The 21,413-nt window shown below is 41.1% G+C and overlaps 2 protein-coding genes across 2 annotated transcripts in view; one reads left to right on the plus strand and one right to left on the minus strand.

The window, feature by feature from the left end:
• ATP1B1 (ATPase Na+/K+ transporting subunit beta 1) overlaps positions 1 to 13,165 on the plus strand; it is a 29,409-nt gene extending 16,244 nt beyond the window's left edge. The window contains exons 4-6 of the mRNA XM_089668283.1: positions 6,091 to 6,275; positions 6,385 to 6,465; positions 11,792 to 13,165. Of these exons, the coding sequence (XP_089524409.1) occupies positions 6,091 to 6,275; positions 6,385 to 6,465; positions 11,792 to 12,055 (530 nt within the window). The 3' untranslated portion in view covers positions 12,056 to 13,165. The remainder of the gene's footprint in view (positions 1 to 6,090; positions 6,276 to 6,384; positions 6,466 to 11,791) is intronic.
• Positions 13,003 to 21,413, minus strand: part of NME7 (NME/NM23 family member 7) — a 288,737-nt gene continuing 280,326 nt past the window's right edge. Inside the window, exon 12 of the mRNA XM_089668274.1 lies at positions 13,003 to 13,230. Coding sequence (XP_089524400.1) covers positions 13,198 to 13,230 — 33 coding nt within the window. The 3' untranslated portion in view covers positions 13,003 to 13,197. The remainder of the gene's footprint in view (positions 13,231 to 21,413) is intronic.

The following is a 21,413-nucleotide window of genomic DNA, read 5'->3' on the forward strand; positions in this document are numbered from 1 at the left end:
AAAACTGGAAGCTGATTGGTTTCTATGCAGAGCTGCACCAGATTTTACACTCTCCAGTTTTGGTAAATCAGCCCACAGATTGGGATGTAAACCATGGCAGCTGCTACAGAGGCATCATGTATAAGTTTCTGTAATGGGTCTATATTTTTATATGTTTGCATTGTATTTATCTTTCCACTAGGGCAACCACCTTCTGTTTGCAAATTTACATAAATTTGTGGTTTTAATTTGATCAGAAAGAACATAGCTAATAGTAAGCAGAAGAAGATGGCCAGATCTAAAGAGTACAGTGGGGATCGAAAGTTTGGGCACCCCAGCTAAAAATTTGTATTAATGTGCATAAAGAAGCCAAGGAAAGATGGAAAAATCTCCAAAAGGCATCAAATTACAGATTAGACATTCTTATAATATGTCAACAAAAGTTAGATTTTATTTCCATCATTTACACTTTCAAAATAAAAGAAAACAAAAAAATGGTGTCTGCAAAAGTTTGGGCACCCTGCAGAGTTAATATCTTGCCCCCTTTGGCAAGTATCACAGCTTGTAAACGCTTTTTGTAGCCAGCCAAGAGTCTTTCAATTCTTGTTTGAGGTATCTTTGCCCATTCTTCCTTACAAAAGTCTTCCAGTTCTTTGAGATTTCTGGGCTGTCTGTCACGCACTGCTCTTTTAAGGTCTATCCATAGATTTTCAATTATGTTGAGGTCAGGAGATTTCAGTTTACGCCTCTTGATGTAATCCCCTGTGGATTTCGAGGTGTGTTTAGGATCATTATCCATTTGTAGAAGCCATCCTCTCTTTAACTTCAGCTTTTTCACAGATGGCATCAAGTTACCATCCAAAATTTGCTGAAATTTTATTGAATCCATTTTTCCTTCTACTCGGGAGATGTTCCCTGTGCCACTGGCTGCAACACAACCCCAAAGCATGATTGATCCAACCCCATGCTTAACAGTTGGACAGAGGTTCTTTTCATTAAATTCTGTGCCCCTTCTTCTCCAAAAGTACCTTTGCTCATTCCGGCCAAAAAGTTCAATTTTAACCTCATCGGTTCACAGAACTTGTTTCCAAAATGCATCAGGCTTGTCTATATGTTCATTTGCAAAGTTCAAACGATGATTTTTGTGGTGAGGACATAGAAGAGGTTTTCTTCTGATGACTCTTCCATGAAGACCATATTTGTACAAGTATCTCTTTATAGTGGAATAGTGTACCACAACTCCAGTGTCTGCCAGATCTTTCTGGAGGGATCATGCAGTCAAACGTGGGTTTTGAATTTTTTTTTCTCACAATCCTGCGAGCTGTTCTGTCTGATATTTTTCTTGGTCTTCCAGATCTTGCTTTAATTTCCACTGTTCCTGCTGACTGCCATTTCTTAATTACATTCCGAACAGAGGATATTGACATCTGAAAACGCTTTGCTATCTTCTTATAGCCTTCTCCAGCTTTGTGAGCGTCAACTATTTTCAGTTTCAGTTTTCTAGACAACTGCTTAGAAGAACCCATGGTGCTGATTGTTGGGGCAAGGTCAGATGAGTCTGGGCATTTAAAACCTTTGAGATTGACATCACCTGGTCTTCCCAGACCATGATTGAGAACAATCCATGACACTGGCAGGTCTCAGCTTTGCAAAGGGGGCAGTGCATGCTATAAATTCTGCAGGGTGCCCAAACTTTTGCAGACGCCATTTTTTTGTTTACTGTTATTTTGAAAGTGTAAATGATGGAAATAAAATCTAACTTTTGTTGACATATTATAAGAATGTCTAATCTGTAATTTGATGCCTTTTGGAGATTTTTCCATCTTTCCTTGGCTTTTTTATGCACATTAATACAAATTTTTAGCTGGGGTGCCCAAACTTTCGATCCCCACTGTATATAAAGCCAAAATGATTTTTGTATTTTAGATAGGTTAGGAAAGGGATAGCAATACTGTTGTGCTTGTATTACTGTATCTGTCCTTGCTGGGGAGATTCACTGTCTGTAATTGTTTTAGTGATCATGGCCACCAGGACTGAAAGTGAGGAAAAATCCCTGAGGGGAAAGTGAGTTGTAACAGGCATGGGGGAAAAGTCTTTGGAGACACACCTATAGTGGTAACAACTGTCGAAGCGGATTTCTCTCACTTCTTGTGTTTGAGGGACAGGAGGTGATGGGAAATGTACCCAATGGGATACTGATAGCAAATAAACTGGCAGGAGTAGTAATGCATCTTTCCACTACTTAAAACAGAAAAGAGAATTTTTGGCTTTAATTATACTTTAAAGGGGGTTTTTCTAAAATGTTATGTAGTCCGGAAATACTTTAAAAATGCATGAAAATTGCCCTTTTTAGAAGCTACAAGGGCCGGTTTACACCATAGAAACGCAGTCCAGATGCGTTTCCACATGCACATTTTTTGCTGCGTTTAGGTGCTTTCTTTAATGTGTTTTTGATGTGTTCCGGTGTGTTTTTTGATTCTTTCCGGTTTATTCCCCTGTATAAATCTGCTGTAGTGAAGTGTAGCTGAGATGGAGCAGATATGCAGCAGTTTGAAAATACTATAAATCGGAAATTCCCATAACTAATCTGCATTTGAAAGAAAGTGTAAAAAATTATTAAACACAGAAACCTGTGTTCACGTTTTCGCATACATTGATTGAAAGTAGGATTTAAGATGTACCCTTTAACACCTAAGAAAGATGTGAAGGCCTGAGATCTTGTCTTACAGTAGCCAGAAGATCTGCTGGTTGGTGACCAGGCATAAAACCTTTCATATTACACTAATGTAAATGTACACAAAATAATATTACCAACCTAACAAAATTCACATTCAGTTTAAAGAGAAGTATGGGTTTTCTTTTTTTAGCTTTATCCTGTTCCCTGTGAGCTGCTGATACATAAAAAAATATTTTCAGTCCTCTGTTAAAACAAAGGTAAATACCTGTAGGAGGGGCTACAGTCTGGATTGCTATTCTGACAATCTTGTCTGGATCCACCTCCTTTCCTTCTCCTGTGTTTGATGGATGTTGGGTCTGGGCTGTCTGCTCTCCCACTCCTCCCCCCCTTCACCCTCTCACACAACACACAGGTCACAACCATTTTTATCTGGGAACTTTACATGTCAAAACTGCAGAATAGCAGACAGCTACCCAGTTTGCAGATAGAAGTTGTCTGTAAGAGAATCAATCTGAGCTGTGTTGTGGGAGAGGAAGGGGGAGAGCAGACAGCCCAGAGCCGACATCAAACAGGAGAAGGAAAGGAGGTGGATCCAGACAAGATTGTCAGCATAAGAATCCTGAGAAGACTGAAGCCCCTCCCACAGGTATTTACCTTGGTTTTAACAGGGTGCACATCTCAGAGGGCTGGAAAGATTTCACAGAGAATAAGATAAAGCTAACAAAAGAAAACCCATACGTCTCATTTAGTGTCTCTTCTGATTATAGGTCTGTGTAGGCTAATGTATTCCCTGTCTGCCATCCTATCGAGGAGAAAGAGGCACGGGGTACTGAAAGGCTACATTTTCTTTCTTGTTTATCGATAAAGACAGGGCTTAGGCTGAAGAAGAGTTTTATATCTCCTGCCCTCTCCTGAATATTTAGGAGGAAGGGGCTTAGGCTAAGGAAAACCTGTATACCCTCCTGTCCTCCATCCTTTCTTTCTCTGAGAACAGACTCGGGCTGGTAAAGGCCTAAATATCCCCTGTCCATCCTATCTAGGAGAAAGAGGCTTGGACTGCTGAAAGGCTAGATTTCCTTTATCTTGTTCATCCATAAAGAAAGGGTTTAGGCTGAGGAAGAGTTGTATATCTCCTGCCCTCTCTCCTGAATATTTAGGAAGAAGTGATTCAGGCTGAGGAAGCCCTATATAACCCTGTCCTTCAACCTGTCTACTTAATTAGGAGGAAGAGGCTCAAGCTGTGGAAAGTCTTTATGTCCCCCATCCTGTCTATGTAGGAGGAAGGGGCTCAGGCTAAAAAAGGATTGTATATCCTCCGCTGTTCATTCAGTTTTATGTATGAGGAAGAGGCTCAGGATGTGTCCCTTTTGGGAATTTGTTCTTGGTTTTCTTAATCCTGTCAAATTTCTATCTCTATTTATATTCCTGATAGAGATTTCTCACATCTTTTTGTCCTGGTCCAAGGTAGTCGCTGGAACAGAAAGTGAGAGCAGATATCTCCAATAGTATCACAGATAGGATAGAACACCTGACAGAGGTTCTAGCCCCTATTAACAGTCTATCCAAAGATTAAATTAATGTATTGTATATGGTTTGTAGAACGAAAGTCTAAGCAGCTCAACTTTTGGCCTTCATCAAGCTGGAAATTTCAGAATGGAAAATGGAAGTTCGATTCCCTCACACTGACCTAAAAACATCATTCAGTACATGGGTTCTATTTGTCAGGTAGATTATCTTCCAGGAAATGGAGTCTCTATACCACTAGAGTCTACAAGTGCATGTTTAGGATTTCAGTTAGGTTGTGAGAAACGTGGTAAGTCTAGGGAGCACACGGTATTCCTTCACACAACTACAAGAGAGATATGAGTTGTCCCTACAACTCAGGCAGAGTTTGGTTTCTGAATTTTGTCTCCAAACCATGACAATGTCCAAAGACCTGGTAACAGGTTTTCTAAAATCACACTGTCCTAATAGGTTCATTTATACTTTAGATTCCCATTTACTGGCAAAGTCTTCCCTTGCAGTCAGGAAATAATTTCAGCTTCTAATGCCAAATACAATATTTCCACCGAAGCATGAGATATTTTCTACTCCCATGTTAGTATTGCCAGTAATCAATATTCGGTTATTCAATTGTAAAATATACATCAGATCTATTTGTCTCCTATTTGACTGCTTAAAATGGGTTGCATGTCCACCTCTAACTGTTTTGAGATGAGGCTAACCTCAAGCATATTTTATACATCCTATCTGGTGTTCAACCTACTTTTGGAGACTGGTTAGTTACTTTCCTTGGTAACATACTACAACTTCCTCTCCCTAACATACCTGCAATTTGCCAGTTTAGTGTTCTGGATGAAGAGTGTTGGCCACAGTATAGCAGAATATTTCTGAGGGAAGAATTATTTATGGCTAGGAAAGCTATTGCTATTAAATGGAAGAAATTGCTCCTTAACTATCTCAAATTATAGAATTTATGATGTTAATCTGTCCTAACATTGAATTGGAGATGAGCGGATCTGGTCCCCACACCATCACATTCATTGACTTTTGAGACACAAGTACATGTACTGTATGTCATGATTCATTTGAGACTGACTTTTTTTTTTTTTTACACTGAATGCTTCGCATTATACAACCTTGTAATCTAAAAGTAACACATGTTGTACTTTTGAAAGCTTATTTTTACAACTGTTTGCGTTAAACAAAAATGTGGCAAATCCATCACCACTTTTTTATTAGCTGTGAAAGTAATGTAAGCCAGGCTCTCAGAAATGTTCACTAAAACGTTCACTGACCCCCACCCAATGGGGAAAGGTTAGTCGGTTAGGACTAATAACACTGGTGAAGATTTCAGTTCAGCAAAGGCGCCTGGTGTTGTCGGGCAGTAAAGGAAGTTAGGAACACATTGGATTTCTGACAGGCTCAACAGGTGTTTTTCTCTACTTGCATCCATTTTAAAGGAACAAGACATGAAAAATGTGCATGCTTGTTGTATTACAGAGAAGTATTGAAGGCTTTTTTTGCCCAATCATGCTTTAACATGTCATGAAAAAACATGGAGGCTGTCACTGCTGGTCGCTTTGTCTAAAAATACTTTTCATGTTTTTCCCCTTTTGCTTCAATGCTTTTAGCTACTTAGCTGTAGCAAGTGTGTACAAAGGATGTCTGACTTCACTGACATTCTTGATTGCTATACTTGCTCCAGACCATTTGATACTAAAGCCACTGGGTGCTAGCATTTTTAGGAGGACTGCAATGGCAGCCATTATGTTGCTTTCATGACATATTTACTTGAACGGGCCTACTAAAAGCTAATGTGTAAGTTTATTACTGCATATCCTTGCTCCTTGCACTGTGTCTAACACATGAAACCCTGCATGTCCATTAACTGAATAGCTGGATAGCTTGATAAACCTGCCTTTCTTTTACAGAAACTCCTTCAGGCTACAAAGAACGAGGACCAATCAAAGAAGGGGCTGACAAGAAACTATCATGCAGGTTTGATAGGAGTTGGCTTAGAGGTTGCTCTGGTTTAGAAGATCCAACCTATGGCTATAAAGATGGCAAGCCTTGTGTAATTATCAAGCTGAACAGGGTCTTGGGATACAAGCCAAAGGTAAGATCGCTCTTTTCAGTCCTCTCTGCAAACTTAATGGTTTTTTTTTTTTTTTTTTTTTTTTTTAATGAAGCTGAAATTTAATGCATGCAATTTTATTTTTTTTCAGCCCCCACAAAATGACTCTTTTCCTGCCATCCCAGGAACACCTTCCAGTTCATTTGTTATTCCTATTCATTGCGAAGGAAAGGTAAGAACATAATTCTACAATACTTAATAGTTTTATCATGCAAACATGCATAACCATTGATTTTAAAAGAGAAACACTGAAAGGGGTGTATTCCTTGAAGTTCATAAAGGAGTGCAGTGGTTTTTCAAATTGTCCTGCAGATACATGATACATTAGAAGGAGCCTAGTAGCATTGAAAAATGGGAGCTGCCATGTTTTGGAGGGCAGCTGTTGCAGTGCTGTTTGGTTTTTATTCACTACTTGAGTCACCAACCCAGAACAAATATATCCGTTACTGGGTATCCTGACGCTGAATATGAATATGCTTGTTCCAGTCCCACTGACTCAAGAAGTTGTGAAGGAAGGATAAGTAAAACAGGCCTGAAGCACGCACCTCAAATACCTGTTTGAAATGGCATATACCTTTATTTCTAGTGTGCAGTCTGTTCTGCCAAACTATTTTAAGGTAAATAAGGCTTGCTTGATGACTTGGTTTGTTGGTCCTGTAAAGCAATGGCATGAACTGGCCTTCAAAGAAGCTGGCTGATGCTCACTTAGTACATCTGACAGCTTGCATTCATATCTATACATGAGTGGCGCTGACATAAATGTTCAGTGCTACAGCAGACATTGTTATGAGTAAGACTGCACAGAAGTCCAATGCTATGCTGAAATACTGCATGTGTTGGCTTAGTGCATCTATAGAGACAAAAAGAAGACTGTTGGCCACATGCATGTCACTGCATCTAAAGGCACAGCTGGTGTCCATATACTTTGGGGATCTTCCTTATCCATCAGTTTCCACTTCATTGCAAAGGCAATAGCCATAACCATTTTCAGGTGTTTGGCCTGCTATATGAGAGTTCCATACTGCCTTCCTCTATGGCTGTCAACTGTGGGAGTTTAACCACTTGCCCTCCGGAGGATTTACCCCCCTTTTCTGACCACGCCATTTTTTGCCTTACAGCACTGCGTTATTTTAACTGCCAATTGTGCGGTCGTGCAACGCTACACCAAAATGAAATTTATGTCTTTTTCCCATAAATTAGAGCTTTTTTTTTTGGTGGTATTTGATCGCCTGTACTGTTTTTTTTTTTTTTTTTTTTTTTTTTTTTTTTTTTTTGCACTATAAAAAAAATGACCAACAATTTTGAGAAAAAAAACAATATTTTTGACTTTCGCTATTAAACGTGCATTAACAAAATTGAAAAAAAATCAAATTTCATCATAAATTTAGGCCAAAATGTATTCTGTGACATGTCTTTGCTAAAAAACAAAACAAAAATCCCTATATGTGTAAATTAATTGGGTTACGTGAAAGTTATGGCGGTATAGATACTGGAATTTTTTTTTTCTACTACTAATGGCGGTAATCAGCGACTTATAGTGGGACTGCGGCGGACATTCTGAAACTGGGGTGAACATCCCCAGTGACACCAATACAGTGATCAGTGCTAAAAAAACACTGACACTGCACTAATGGCACTGGGCAGGAAGGGGTTAACATGAGGGGCAATCAAAGGGTTAACTGTGTGCAGGGAGTGTTTTACTAGGGGGCGGGAGCAGTGTCCCCAAGCTGACAGGGAGGAGCACTGTTGGTAAACAAACCAGCCCTCCTCCCTGTCGGTGATGCTGTAATCACCGGGCGCCGGCGGGTAATCACCATCCGGGACCCGGTGATTGGCGGCCGCGGCATTTATACATGATTTTGTGCACCCCTGCCGGTCTGTAGCAGTATATCTGCTATAGGGCTGTGGGGAAGCGGTTAAACAAATATCTTTGCAGAATGCATCATTTCAAACTGTTACTGGAAATATATAACACACACAGTTGAAAGTCACTTATGCATATGAGTTCAGAGAGCCTGTGCTAGATCTAATACACTTCCTCTAATATACATAAAATGGATGGCAAATGTTGTGACCTGTAGGTAATTCAACCTTCTGCTGCCCATATGACTGATTGGTTTTGGAAGTTTTCCATCAAGAAAGTGATTGCAAGGAAACAAATTGACCACAGCAAACCACCACCTGCTGTTTCAGTTGATTCCCGCTTTTGACTTACCAATTGAAATTGAGGTAGAAATACATTAAAACCTATGCCAGCACCATTAAAATGGCAGTTTTGAATCATTTTCGCTTTGAATAGCCTTCAAACTAGAAAATTGACAGAGTGCTGTGCACTGGTCATTTTTTTTTTTTTGCAGATGACATGCTTCCAAATGTGTTACCATTGGGTACTCCAAGCAGAACATTACAGTATTCTGATACTTCAGCTCTTACAGGATGGGTAAAGCCTCACCTGCTTCATGATTTCATGATGTTTTTGGTGATTGCTTTCCTGACAATATTTTTATATGGATTCCAAGTGCTTGTTAATCTATAGCCAGATGTGTTTTAGAGGTAGTGGAAGAATAGTGCAGGGAAAAAATGGAAGGAAATAAATTTAGGTTCTGTGTAGGATACTTCAAACTGTGCTGCAGGGATATATTCTTTACAAGCAGTAAATGCGCTGCTTGAGAAGCACTGAAGGCGTTCTCCCTGCAGCCTTGATAATCTGTAATGTAAACACAGAGCAGGTGTTCAGAGAAGGGGTACCTAAGCTGCAGAAAGCCAACCTAAAGCAGAACTAAAGTCACAACACTTGCAAGTCCTTCTCCAACAGTTAATTATCTGCGAGGGTTCCCTCGCCGGCATCTTCCCCCAGTCTTCTTTTAGATGCCGATCTTTGGTTGTTTTGATTAACCGGTACAGGATGACGTAACTCATGCACAGGAGCTAGTTATCCTGGCACACAGGAACAGCACTGGTGATGTTAACTGATATGTGCACGGAAAACAAGGCATTTGCCTAGGGCGGCATTTCTCAGAAGGGCAGCACTGCTCCTCGGAAAAAGGGACAGAAGGGACACATGCGGCATGGGGATCAGGTGGGATCCAAGAGGCTGTGGGCTGCTTGATGGTGTATGCAGAGCCCGACTCTTGTTCCCAGGGATTCCCAGAGCTGTAAAGGTCAGTCTCTCTCCCTCTCTCTCTCTTTTCCCCCCTCTCTCTCTCTCCCCCCCTCCCTCTCTCTCTCCCCCCCTCCCTCTCTCTCTCTTTTCCCCCCTCTCTCTCTCTCCCCCCCCTCTCTCTTCCTCCCCCCTCTCTCTCCCTCCCCCCTCTCTCTCTCCCTCCCTCGTTCTCTCTCTCCCTCCCTCGTTCTCTCTCTCTCCCTTCCTCTCCCCCTCGTTCTCTCTCCCTCCCTTGTGTTCTCTCTCTCTTGCCTAGGGCAGCACAAAGCCTAAATACACCAATGGTGCATGGCCAGGTCAGTGTAGATGGCACAGAAGACTGCGAGCAGGCAAATAGGTATATTTTATTGAAGAAGAGATATTGCATGTCTACCTGCTTGTAAACTTTAACTACCTGCCGACCGGAGATAGCCGAATGACGGCTTCACTGCGGCCGGCCAGTTCTGAGTGGACATCATATGACGTCCTCCCAGAACGCGCTCTGGGGCGCGCACCCGGCGATCTTCGTGATCGCTGTGTTCTACGGACACAGCTGATCACGTGATTTGGTAAAAGGCCAATCACAGCGGCCTTTTACCACGTGATCAGCGGTGTCCAATGACACGCTGATCACAGGGAAATGCAAGTGCCGGTTCTCGGCTGCACTTTCCTCACGCTGTCAGATCGTGAGGAAAGTACTGCTGAGAACCGGCAGTTGTCAGAGCGGGGATCGGCACTGATCATCAGGGCACTGATGATCAGTGCCCTGATGATCGGTGCCCAGCAGTGCCACCCGCAAGTTCCGCCCACCTGTGCCCAGCAGTGCGCCCACTAGCCCCGCCCACCTGTGCCCAGCAGAGCACCCACCTGTGCCCAGCAGTGCACCCACCTGTGCCACCCACCTGTGCCCAGCAGTGCCACCCACCTGTGCCCAGCAGTGCCACCCACCTGTGCCCACCAGTGCCACCCACCTGTGCCCACCCACCAGTGCCGCCCACCTGTGCCCACCCACCAGTGCCGCCCACCTGTGCCCACCCACCAGTGCTGCCAGTCAGTGCCACCAGTCAGTGCCCAGCAGTGATGCCAGTCAGTGCCGTCTATCAGTACCCATCATCAGTGTCACCTATCAGTGCCGCCTATCAGTGCTGCATATTAGTGCCGCCTATCCGTGACACCTCATTAGTGCTGTCTATCAGTGCCGCCTATCCGTGCCACCTCATTAGTGCTGCCTATCAGTGCCCTTTAGTGCTGCCTATCAGTGCCCATCAGTGCCGCCTATCAGTGCCCATCAGTGCTGCCTCATCAACGCACATCAGTGAAGGAGAAAAAATACCTGTTTGAAAAATGTTATAATAGAAAGAAAGAAACTTTTTTTTTTTCAAATTTTTTTGCACTTTTTTTATTTATAGCGCAAAAAGTAAAGCGCCCAGTGGCGATTAAATACCACCAAAAGAAAGCTCTATTTGTGAGAAAAAAATAATCAAAATTTCATATGGGTACAATGTTGCATGACCGCGCAATTGTCAAAGTGCGGCAGCGCTGTAAGCTGAAAATTGGCCTGGTAAATAAGGGGGTATAAGTGCCTGGTAGGCAAGTGGTTAAACAACTTCAATGTTTCTGCTGTGAATTTTGAAGATAAATTGCTCAACAGCACCTACAGCTACAAAGATTGATGAGGGCTTATTTAAAGCTTGTGTACTGCTTAAGATTATATTTAAAGTGGTTGTAAAGGCTGAAGGTTTTTTTACCTTTATGCATGAAGGTAAAAAAAACCTTCTGTGTGCTGTTTCCCCCCCCCCCCCAGCCCCCCTTGTATGTACCTGAGCCCCATCTTGATCCAGCGATGTGCATGGGAGCCTTGGCTGTCCTGGGTCTCTCTCTTTTGTCAGCAGCAGTGTCCAGCACAGTTAGTGAGCCAATTAGGAGAGAGAGTGTGGGCAGGGTCGAACTGTGGCTCTGTGTCTTATGGATGCATGGAGCGGGGTTTGGGAGCAAGCACACATCCGTGCCCCCATATCAAGCAGCTTGCTATTGGGGGCACTGATCAAGGGGGAGGAGCCAGGAGCGCTGACGGGGGATACGAGAAGAGGAGGCTTGGGGCTGCTCTGTGGAAAACAATTGCAGGTATGTATAAAAAAATTTTTTTTTTTTAATTTTTGTTTAACACCACAGCTTTTATTATCACTTGAATGTACATAGCATGGCCACAGGTTATCGTTGAGGCAACCCTGCTGAAGTTTATCTTGACTTGGCAGACTCCAGCCTTACTTTATGAAAAATTAGCATAATACTTCAGCTGTGTATAGCTCTGGAACTACTGATTTTATCTAATTTTAATACAATTTTTGTATTCTAGAAAGATGAAGATAAGCAGAAACTTGGAAACGTGACATACTTTGGAATGGGCGGATTTGCTGGATTCCCATTGGACTACTATCCTTACTATGGAAAGCTGCTACAGCCCCACTATCTTCAGCCCCTTATTGCTGTTCAATTCAACGTTACCATTGACACTGAAGTCCGCATTGAGTGCAAGGCATATGGGGAAAACATACATTATAGTGATAAAGACCGCTTTCAGGGACGTTTCGATATCAAGTTTGACATAAAGAGCCGATAATAGGCAGAGCCTGGGTAATACCATAATCTAAATTCAACTTAACAAAAAAGAAAACAAAAAAAAAAAACTTTTAGTCTTGAACAAACTGTCATGTATGGGACCTACACTAAATATATATGCTTTACACTAGCTTTCTGCATCTACTAGGGTTAGAATGTAAAATCAAGGTGTAGCAATAGCAACGAGTATTTATTATACTGTAAATTTAGAAAAACAAATAAATGACTTGAACCTTGGGACATGCCCATTTTGCTGTAAATTATAATTCCATAATCGAAATGTAGTAAGCAGTGTTTCTGGCCCCAGTATATATTGCTACATTGTGTATTTTATTTTTATAGTGTACTTGTACAGTAGCATATGTGCAGACTCTACAGTATCCGCCAAGCCATGTTTCTGTTGTATGATCTTCCTTTATGTGATCAAACCTGCAGTCCAAGGTGTAAATACTCTATAATGGGAATAAAACTGGCATGGTATTTTTGTTTTTGTAAAAGATGGCCAACCAATAAGAATATTTAATAGCACTCCATGAAGTCATGTCAGTGTGGCGTTGATTTTATTTAGATAAGGGGGGGTTCTTTCCTGTTTTCTGTTTAGCTTCACTTACATTTATGAGGTGATGGTTTGTGCTGTGCTTTGTATTTAATGCATTTTTTTAAATTCAATCCTCCCCTTATTTCTTATTTTATGAAGGTGTGTTGAGGCCTGGGTCAGACTGTCACTTTTTTTTTTTGCAAGGAATAGGGCTAATTGTTTTGAGTTGTATGTTTTTGTTTTTTTGTTTTTTTTTTTCTTCATTTTTTCAGGAAGCATCAAAGTTCGGTGCTGTGTCTTTACAAATGTTTTAACCATTTTCATGGTGGAAGAATTTTATATTTATGCAGTTGTACAATTTTATTTTTCTTCAAGAGAAAAACTAATGTATGAAAAAAACCAAAGTCACGTGTTGAAAAATAAATCTTTATTTAAAAAAAAAAAATGCAATGCAGTATCCATAGGATGTATTATGTGTCTACTGTGTGCACATTGTTCAAACATCTGTAATATTTGCAAAGAGTACAGTGCTCTTTCAGTCAAAACATCAAGACAATAAAATGAATAAATCAATTCTCTTGTCTTCATCTCTTTTTGGGGGGATTTTAGTTGTCTAGAATTTTGAAGAAATATTGTACCTGGGGGAAAAAAAAGGAGAATTATTGCACATGCGAATCTGCGGTCATAAAACCCTGAATAATTAAACTCCCATGCAAATGAAAGCTGAATTGCTTAGATAGCAGTCAAGAATTGCTATTCATTTTGATAACCTGTGCTGGGAAATGCATATATTATGAACATAAATTTATCTTAACAATTTTGCTGGAACAGATAAATTAGTAGCACGGGAGGGAGAAAATACAGCTATGGTTTCCTTAACATATCCGAAAAAGTATGAATTGGTCATCTGGTGATCTCTGCTGAAGGGATTCAAATTCAGAATGTATAATTCTTGTTTTAAGTTGAGATCATGTGAGCAGCACCGAGGTGGGTCTGGACCACCATTCTCCATTTAGGCTTTTATGCTCTTTTGTTTTTAAGAGAACTGTAGCTTCATATTAACACTTTAAAACCAGCCATTTAATTCCAAAAAACAGAAGTTATCAGAAGTCGTAAATGTAACATGAGTGACATGCAAGGACTGCCACTGCTGACCTGCAACAAGTACACAGATTTAGGAGATCCGGGTCAGTGATTCAGTTTTGAGGTCAAAAGATCAGCATGACAGCTAGGCAATTACCCTCTTCAGAAGATCAGAAATCATTGTATTTTACAAGTCAATAATTGTGTTAGGCATACTTGCATTACCTGCACAAGAATGTTAGACCTAATCTATTATATAGGCAACATGTAGCACATATGACAACTATTTTTTTTCAGTGCTGTAAAACCCTCAAGTTAAACCCTAGCAGTTAATATTGCACATCTGCAGCAATTCTATAGCTTGAGCTGGATATACACCAACCAAAAATTGGTCAGTTCAGCAGTAACCAAACAAATTGCACTCTGTGGCTGGCTTCTGTTGAACAGTCCGGCTGGAAAACCAGCATTCGATCAGCACATGCAGTCCATGGCTGCAGCGCTGGTCTGTGTATTTTGACGGGGGAGGGGAGAGTCCAGAGTTCCTGCTGTCAGAATACAATAGTACAGTAGGTAGGATCACTTAAGATTATATGTGTGGATGAGGAGGTCTGTCAGGCTTTTTTAAAACCCTCCCTGTGTATACCCAACTTTACACCATAGGGAGCCATTTGTTCCATCTATTACCAATCCTTTGGTATTCTTCACTTAATAGCTTTAGGCAGTTTTAGTAGCAAGAATGAGAAATTAACAATTGTCTTTGAAGGATTGACCTTAAAGTGGTTCTAAAGTTAAAATGTTTTTACCTTGATGTGTTCCCTGCATTAAAGTGGTAGTAAAGTCTTTTTATTTTACTTGTACCTACAGGTAAGCCTAGAATAAGGCTTGCCTGTAGGTACTGTAAATATCTCCTAAACGTGTACCATTTAGGAGATATTTACTTGTAAAGCAGCACCGGCATGCATGTGCTCTGAAGGAACAGCATGCCCGTTCCGTTCCTTTAGAGCTGTGTGGCATAAAAAGTGACTCCCACATGAGGGTGTGACGTCATCGTGGCTTGGCCATTCAAGTCGCTATAGCCCTCAAACCTTAAAGAAGGACCGGGGGAAGATGGAAGCCCTGTCAGCGGTGAGAACGCTACTGGAGGGCTTTGTTTTCAGGTAAGTTTCACATAATGGACTAATTGTGATGCATACTAGCCCATTATGACATTACCTTGCAGGGGAAAAGTTTTTTTTTTTTTTTTTTTTTTTTAAATTACAAGATTTACAACCGCTTTAACCACCGCCCGCCATATAAGGAAATGACGGGCGCAAGGTGGTTCTCTCGTTCTGGGAGGACGTCATATGACGTCTTCCCATTTGGAGCAGGCAATTGGCGGTGCGCTGTGTCCCTTGGACACAGTGGATCAACGGAAACAGCCAAAGATGTCAGCTCAGTCATGTGATCAGCTGTGTCCAATCACAGCTGATCACATGTAAATAGGGAAATGCCAGTTATCGGCATTTCTCTCCTCACGAGCTGTCACGCTGACAGCTCGAGAGGAGAGCCGGTAATTGGCATTCCGCAGAGGGGACATGTACACAGATCATCAGAGCACTGATGATCAGTGTAGCCCCAGCAGTGGCATCAGTGTCCATCAATGCCACATATCAGTGCCTACCAGCGCACATCAATGCCACATATCTGCTCATCTGAGCTGCCTTTCAGTGTTACCTATCAATGGCAGTCGGTGCCGCCTATCAGTGCCATATATGAGTGCTGCCTTTCCGTGCCACCTATTAGTGCCCATCACTGCAGCCTCATTAGCGCATATCAGTGAAGGAGAAAAATCACTTATTTACAAAATTTTAAAACAAAAACTAAGAAAAAAATTATTTTTTTCAAAATTTTCAGTTTTTGCTTGGTTTAGCAAAAAAAAAAAAAACCCAGAGGTGATTAAATACCACCAAAAGAAAGCTCTGTCTCAAAAAAATTATAAAAATTTCATATGGGTACAGTGTTGCATGACTGTGCAATTGTCATTCAAAGTGCGACAGCACTGAAAGCTGAAAATTGGCCTGGGCAGGAAGGGGTTATAAGTGCCCTGCAGGCTAGTGGTTAAGGAAATAAATGTTCATTTACTTCTTCACTCCCTGCTCTCATAGGATGCTCTGAGAGCAGCGGGGGCAATTGGCTACGGATGCACACTCCACCTAGGGAGTGTGCTGCCTACATGTGTGCCCCCATAGCACATGGCTTGCTATGGGGGTACATGCTGAAGAGGAAGAGTGGAGAGTGCTGGTGGGGGGATTCCAGAAGTGGAGGATTGCTCTCTGAAATACCATTGTACAGAGCAGGTAAGTAAACCCTCATTATTTTTACTTAACAAAAACATTTGTTTTTTGCTTTACAACCGCTTTAATGTGGCACCAGGGGAACTAGACACTTTCAGCAACAGCGACTGTCAAAAAAAATTGTCCATACTAAATGCTGCTTTCCATGAGCGCAACCAGTCAAACAATCACCCATTATCTATGGGTACCTTTACCACCTGCAGTACCTTAAACATAGGAGATAGAATCTTTGTGTAAATTATTTTTTTTTTAAGACTTAACACGTCTATGTCCTGCTCTCCTCCGTCTGCCACAATTACCAGCAATTAACTGGGCTATGTAACTGTAGCAGCTGTAAAAAAAAAAATGCAGCTGCTCCTGTGTAAAATGACACTTTCAGAAAGTGAAGTCATTTACTAATATAGTGTAACAATGTTTTGTTACCTTCTATTTACTACTGCCTACATATGTACATCAAAGGCATGACCTTTTAGTATTAATTATTCGTTTAATCCTAATCAGCTCTTAGTTTTTTGTTTTTTTTTCCTTTTCATTAATCTTTTCATTTTTTAGGGCCAGTTCACACCATGCCGGTACATGAATTGAACAGGTATGCACTATGCGTTCCTCTGCAATTCACACCACATGCAAAACGCACTCCATTTACAATTTGTGGCGGGTGTCTGTTATAAGTTATGCTGCAATTCATGTGTGGGCAGGGTGTGAACTTGCCATTCGTGTAATTCTAAAGAGGGAAAAAATTTTTATAAAATGTATACTTTTTTTATTTAGTAAAGTTCCTTTTTTAAACCTGTCAAGGGTGAAAATAGAAAACAAAAAGCATTTTTGCACATTTTTTTGTCTTTATATTACATAGAAAATAAAATGCATTTTGAAAGACTATATTACCAAAGGAAAGTCTAGTTTGTACCCAAACAATGTATGTATACTTTGGTATCATAGATAATGATAACAAATAATCAGTCCATAGTGGAAATTTAACCACTTGCCTTTCAGAGGATTTACCCCCCCCCCCCTTCCTGACCAGGCCATTTTTTGTGTTACGGCGCTACGTTAATTTAACTGACAATTGCGAAGCTGTGCAATGCTGCACCCAAATGAAATTTACGTCCCTTTTTTCCTACAAATTGAGCTTTCTTTTGGTGGTATTTGACCGCCTGTGCGTTGTTTAATTTTTTGTGCTTTAAAAAAAAAAGCGACAATTTTGAGAAAAAACAATATTTGACATTTTGTTATTAAACATGTCCAGTAAAAAAAAAATTTAATCTAATTTTGTCAAATTTAGGCCAAAATATCCCCAGTGACACCAATACAGTGATCAGTGCTAATAAAAAAGCACTGACACTGTACTAATAGCACTGGGCAGAAAGGGGGTTAACATCTGGGGTGATCAAAGGGTTAACTGTGTGCTGAGTGTGTTTTACTGTAAGCACACTGTTTTGCATGGCTGCTGTGCACAGCCATGCAAAACAGTGTGCACGAGCTGACAGGGAGGAGAACCCCCTACCCGGAAATGCAAAATCACATATATACGTGTGATTTTGCGCACCTGTGCCACCCTGTAGCAGTATATCTGCTATAGGGCGGATGGGAAGTGGTTAAAAATTGACCTGAGTCACAAAGGGGGTAAAAGTACAGGAACTAAAGCCAGTGTTCTCGGCTCCTCCTCTTCTCTGTGTGCCCCCATAGCAATCTGCTTGCTATGGGGTCACACGTATGTACATCCACAGAGACACATATGCAGGCCATACATGGGTCAAATTCTGAACAAATTTTCTTTAGAAAATAGGCAATTTTGTGCATTTTGTAATCTGATGGTGCCACCATTGATTTCGAAATTCAACCAACCGAGCCTTCAATTTCACCTCATGTTGCTACAGAAAAGAATTTTTGTGGTGGCCAAAAATTTCCTTTTTTCCATGTCACAGATTATTTCTTTTTTGTTTATATTTCCCGGACAATTCTCCCATCATTGAATCGAAATTCTTTTGTTTTTCAAAAAATTCCAACATGCCCGATCACTCAAATTCAATGGTCACGCGAAAACTGGCTGTTTTCATGACCCACTAATGGTGCGAAATTTGAACGAAAATTCTTAGAAAAGATTTTCAAAAGAAAATTCTTTTGGAATTCGACCCATGTATGGTTGGCTATAGTGTGTCTTGGCCCCACCTCCCACTCTTTCCTTACATGATTCAACTGACAGCAGCAGGAGTCAATGGCTCCCACTGCTCTTGGTGAAGCCTTGTGAGAGAAAAAAGAAAGGAACTGAAGCTGGGCACAGTACTGGATCGATAAAGGACTCACGTTATTGTTTATGGAGGGGGGCTGGGGTGCAGCTACTATTGAATTTTATTTTACATTAATGCATAGAATGCACAAAAGAATAAGTTCACCTTTGTAAAAAATAATAAATGCAATGTTTTTGCAGGTAAAAATACAGTCATGGCCGAAATTGTTGGCACCCTTGATATTTTTCCTGAAAATCAAGTATTTCACACAAAAAAGGTATTGCATTAACACATGTTTTGCTATACACATGTTTATTCCCTTTGTATGTATTGGAACAAATATAAAACAGAGGCAGAAAAGCAAATATGACATAATGTCACACAAAACCCCAAAAATGGGCTGGACAAAAGTATTGGCACCCTTAACTTAATATTTGGTTGCACACCCTTTGGAAAACATAACTGAAATCAGTCGCTTCCTATAACCATCAATAAGCTTCTGACACCTCTCACCCGGAATTTTGGACCACTCTTCCTTTGCAAACAGCTCCAGGTCTCTCTTATTGGAAGGACACCTTTTCCCAACAGCAATTTTAAGATCTCTCCACAGGTGTTCAATGGGATTTAGATCTGGGCTCATTGCTGGCCACTTCAGAACTCTCCAGCGCTTCTTTGCCATCCATTTCTGAGTGCTTTTTGACGTATGTTTGGGGTCATTGTCCTGCTGGAAGACCCAGGATCTTGGACGCAAACCCAGCTTTCTGACACTGGGCCCTACAGTGCGACCCAAAATCCTTTGGTAATCCTCAGATTTCATGATGCCTTGCACACAGTCAAGGCACCCAGTGCCAGAGGCAGCAAAACAACCCCAAAACATCATTGAACCTCCACCATATTTTACCGTAGGTACTGTGTTTTGTTCTTTGTAGGCCTCATTCCGTTTTCGGTAAACAGTAGAATGATGTGCTTTACCGAAAAGCTCTATCTTGGTCTCATCTGTCCACAAGACGTTTTCCCAGAAGGCTTTTGGCTTACTCAAGTACATTTTGGCAAACTGTAGTCTTGCTTTTTTATGTCTCTGTGTCAGCAGTGGGGTCCTCCTGGGTCTCCTGCCATAGCGTTTCATTTCATTTAAATGTCGACGGATAGTTCGCGCTGACACTGATGCTCCCTGAGCCTGCAGGACAGCTTGAATGTCTTTGGAACATGTTTGGGGCTGCTTATCCACCATCCGGACTATTCTGCGTTGCAATCTTTCATCAATTTTCCTCATCCGTCCACGACCAGGGAGATTAGCTACAGTGCCATGGGTTGCAAACTTCTTGATAATGTTGCGCACTGTGGACAAAGGCAAATCTAGTTCTCTGGAGATGGACTTGTAACCTTGAGATTGTTGATATTTTGCCACAATTTTGGTTCTCAGGTCCTCAGACAGTTCTCGTCTCCTCTTTCTGTTGTCCATGCTTAGTGTGGCACAGACAGACACACAATGCAAAGGTTAAGTGAACGTCTCTCCTTTTTATCTGCTTTCAGGTGTGATTTCTATATTGCCCACACCTGTTACTTGCCCCAGGTGAATTTACAGGAGCATCACATGCTTGTAACATTCTTATTTATCCGCAGTTGTGAAAGGGTGCCAATACTTTTGTCCAGCCCATTTTTGGAGGTTTGTGTGACATTATGTCGAATTTGCTTTCTTTCCTCCCTTTTTTTGTTTTGTCCCAATACACACAAAGGGAATAAACATGTGTATAGCAAAACATGTGTTAATGCAATACGTTTCGTGAGAAATACATGATTTCCTGGAGAAATATCAAGGGTGCCAACAATTTCGGCCATGACTGTATGTGCATTTTTTTTTTATACTAGGAGCCTAGAAAGCATTGTACTCATGATCAGCAGATCATAGGTGCCATGCAGGACTTCTGCAGACCTGTCGCTGTATCTGTGTGCTCGTTACCTCGTACAAGCAAGCAGAAATACATAGACCGGAATAGAGAATGAACTACCACAGCGCTCAACAGCCTTGAATGAATGAGGAGGCCCCGCACGCTGCATCTTTTTCTAATTGTGACAGCAGACATGGGGAGAAGATCCCCGGTCTGCTGTCACAGCGGGGACAGCTTCAGCGCAACATGTTGTGAGGAAGAAGGGTTAGCCGTACACCGGAGGATTGATGAAATGTAACAGATAATTTATTAATCCATCGGATACAAAGAGCACCAGGACATGTACAAAGCTGTTAACGGGTTTCACACAATCACATGCTTATTCGTAATGTTTATGAATAAGCATGCGATCGTGTGAAACACGTTAACAGCTTTGTACATGTCCTGGTGCTCTTTGTATCCGATGGATTAATAAATTATCTGTTACATTTCATCAATCCTCCGGTGTGCGGCTAACCCTTCTTCCTCATTCCATTACATGTGGTGGCGAGCCATTACCCCCTCCCTCCTAGATTGCAAGCTCGAAAGAGTAGGGCCCTCTTACCCCTCGTACGCTGTCTGTTTTTGTTGTACTGTGCCATGTATTGTCCCCCCCTCTATTGTACAGTGCTGAGCAAACCCTTTGGCGCTATATAAACTCGATGTAATAATAATAATCTTGGTTTGATGTTGATTGTTCACCTGAGCAGTAACTCCTTTATTTTTCATAGCGCTAACATGTTACACCCTGAATACGGATGTAACATGTTAGAAAAGGTGAACTTATCCTTTAACCATTTCCATACCGGGCACTTTTACCCCCTCCCAGGCCATTTTTCAGATCTCAGCGCTCTCACACTTTGAATGACAATTGCGCGGTCATACAACACTGTACCCAAACTAAAATTTTATCATTTTCTTCACACAACTAGAGCTTTCTTTTGGTGGTATTTAGTCACCGCTGGGGTTTTTATTTTTTGTTAAATTAACAAAAAGAGACAGAAAATTTTGAAAAAAAACCATGTTTTTCTTTGTTTCTGTTATAAAAGTTTGCAAATAAATAATTGTTTTTCATAAATTTAGGCCGAGATGTATTCTGCTACATGTCTTTGGTGAAAATAACCCAAATTAGGATGTATTTTTTAGTTTGTAGGAAATTTATAGAGTTCACAAACTATGGTATAGATCTGAATATTGATCAATCCTAAAGTACTGACAGCCAATCTAATTTCTTGAGGTCCAAGAA

The sequence above is a fragment of the Staurois parvus genome, unplaced genomic scaffold, assembly GCF_062004578.1.
Source record: "Staurois parvus isolate SC_StPar_1 unplaced genomic scaffold, SC_StPar_1.0 ptg000056l, whole genome shotgun sequence".
NCBI classification, from domain to species: Eukaryota; Metazoa; Chordata; class Amphibia; order Anura; family Ranidae; genus Staurois; species Staurois parvus.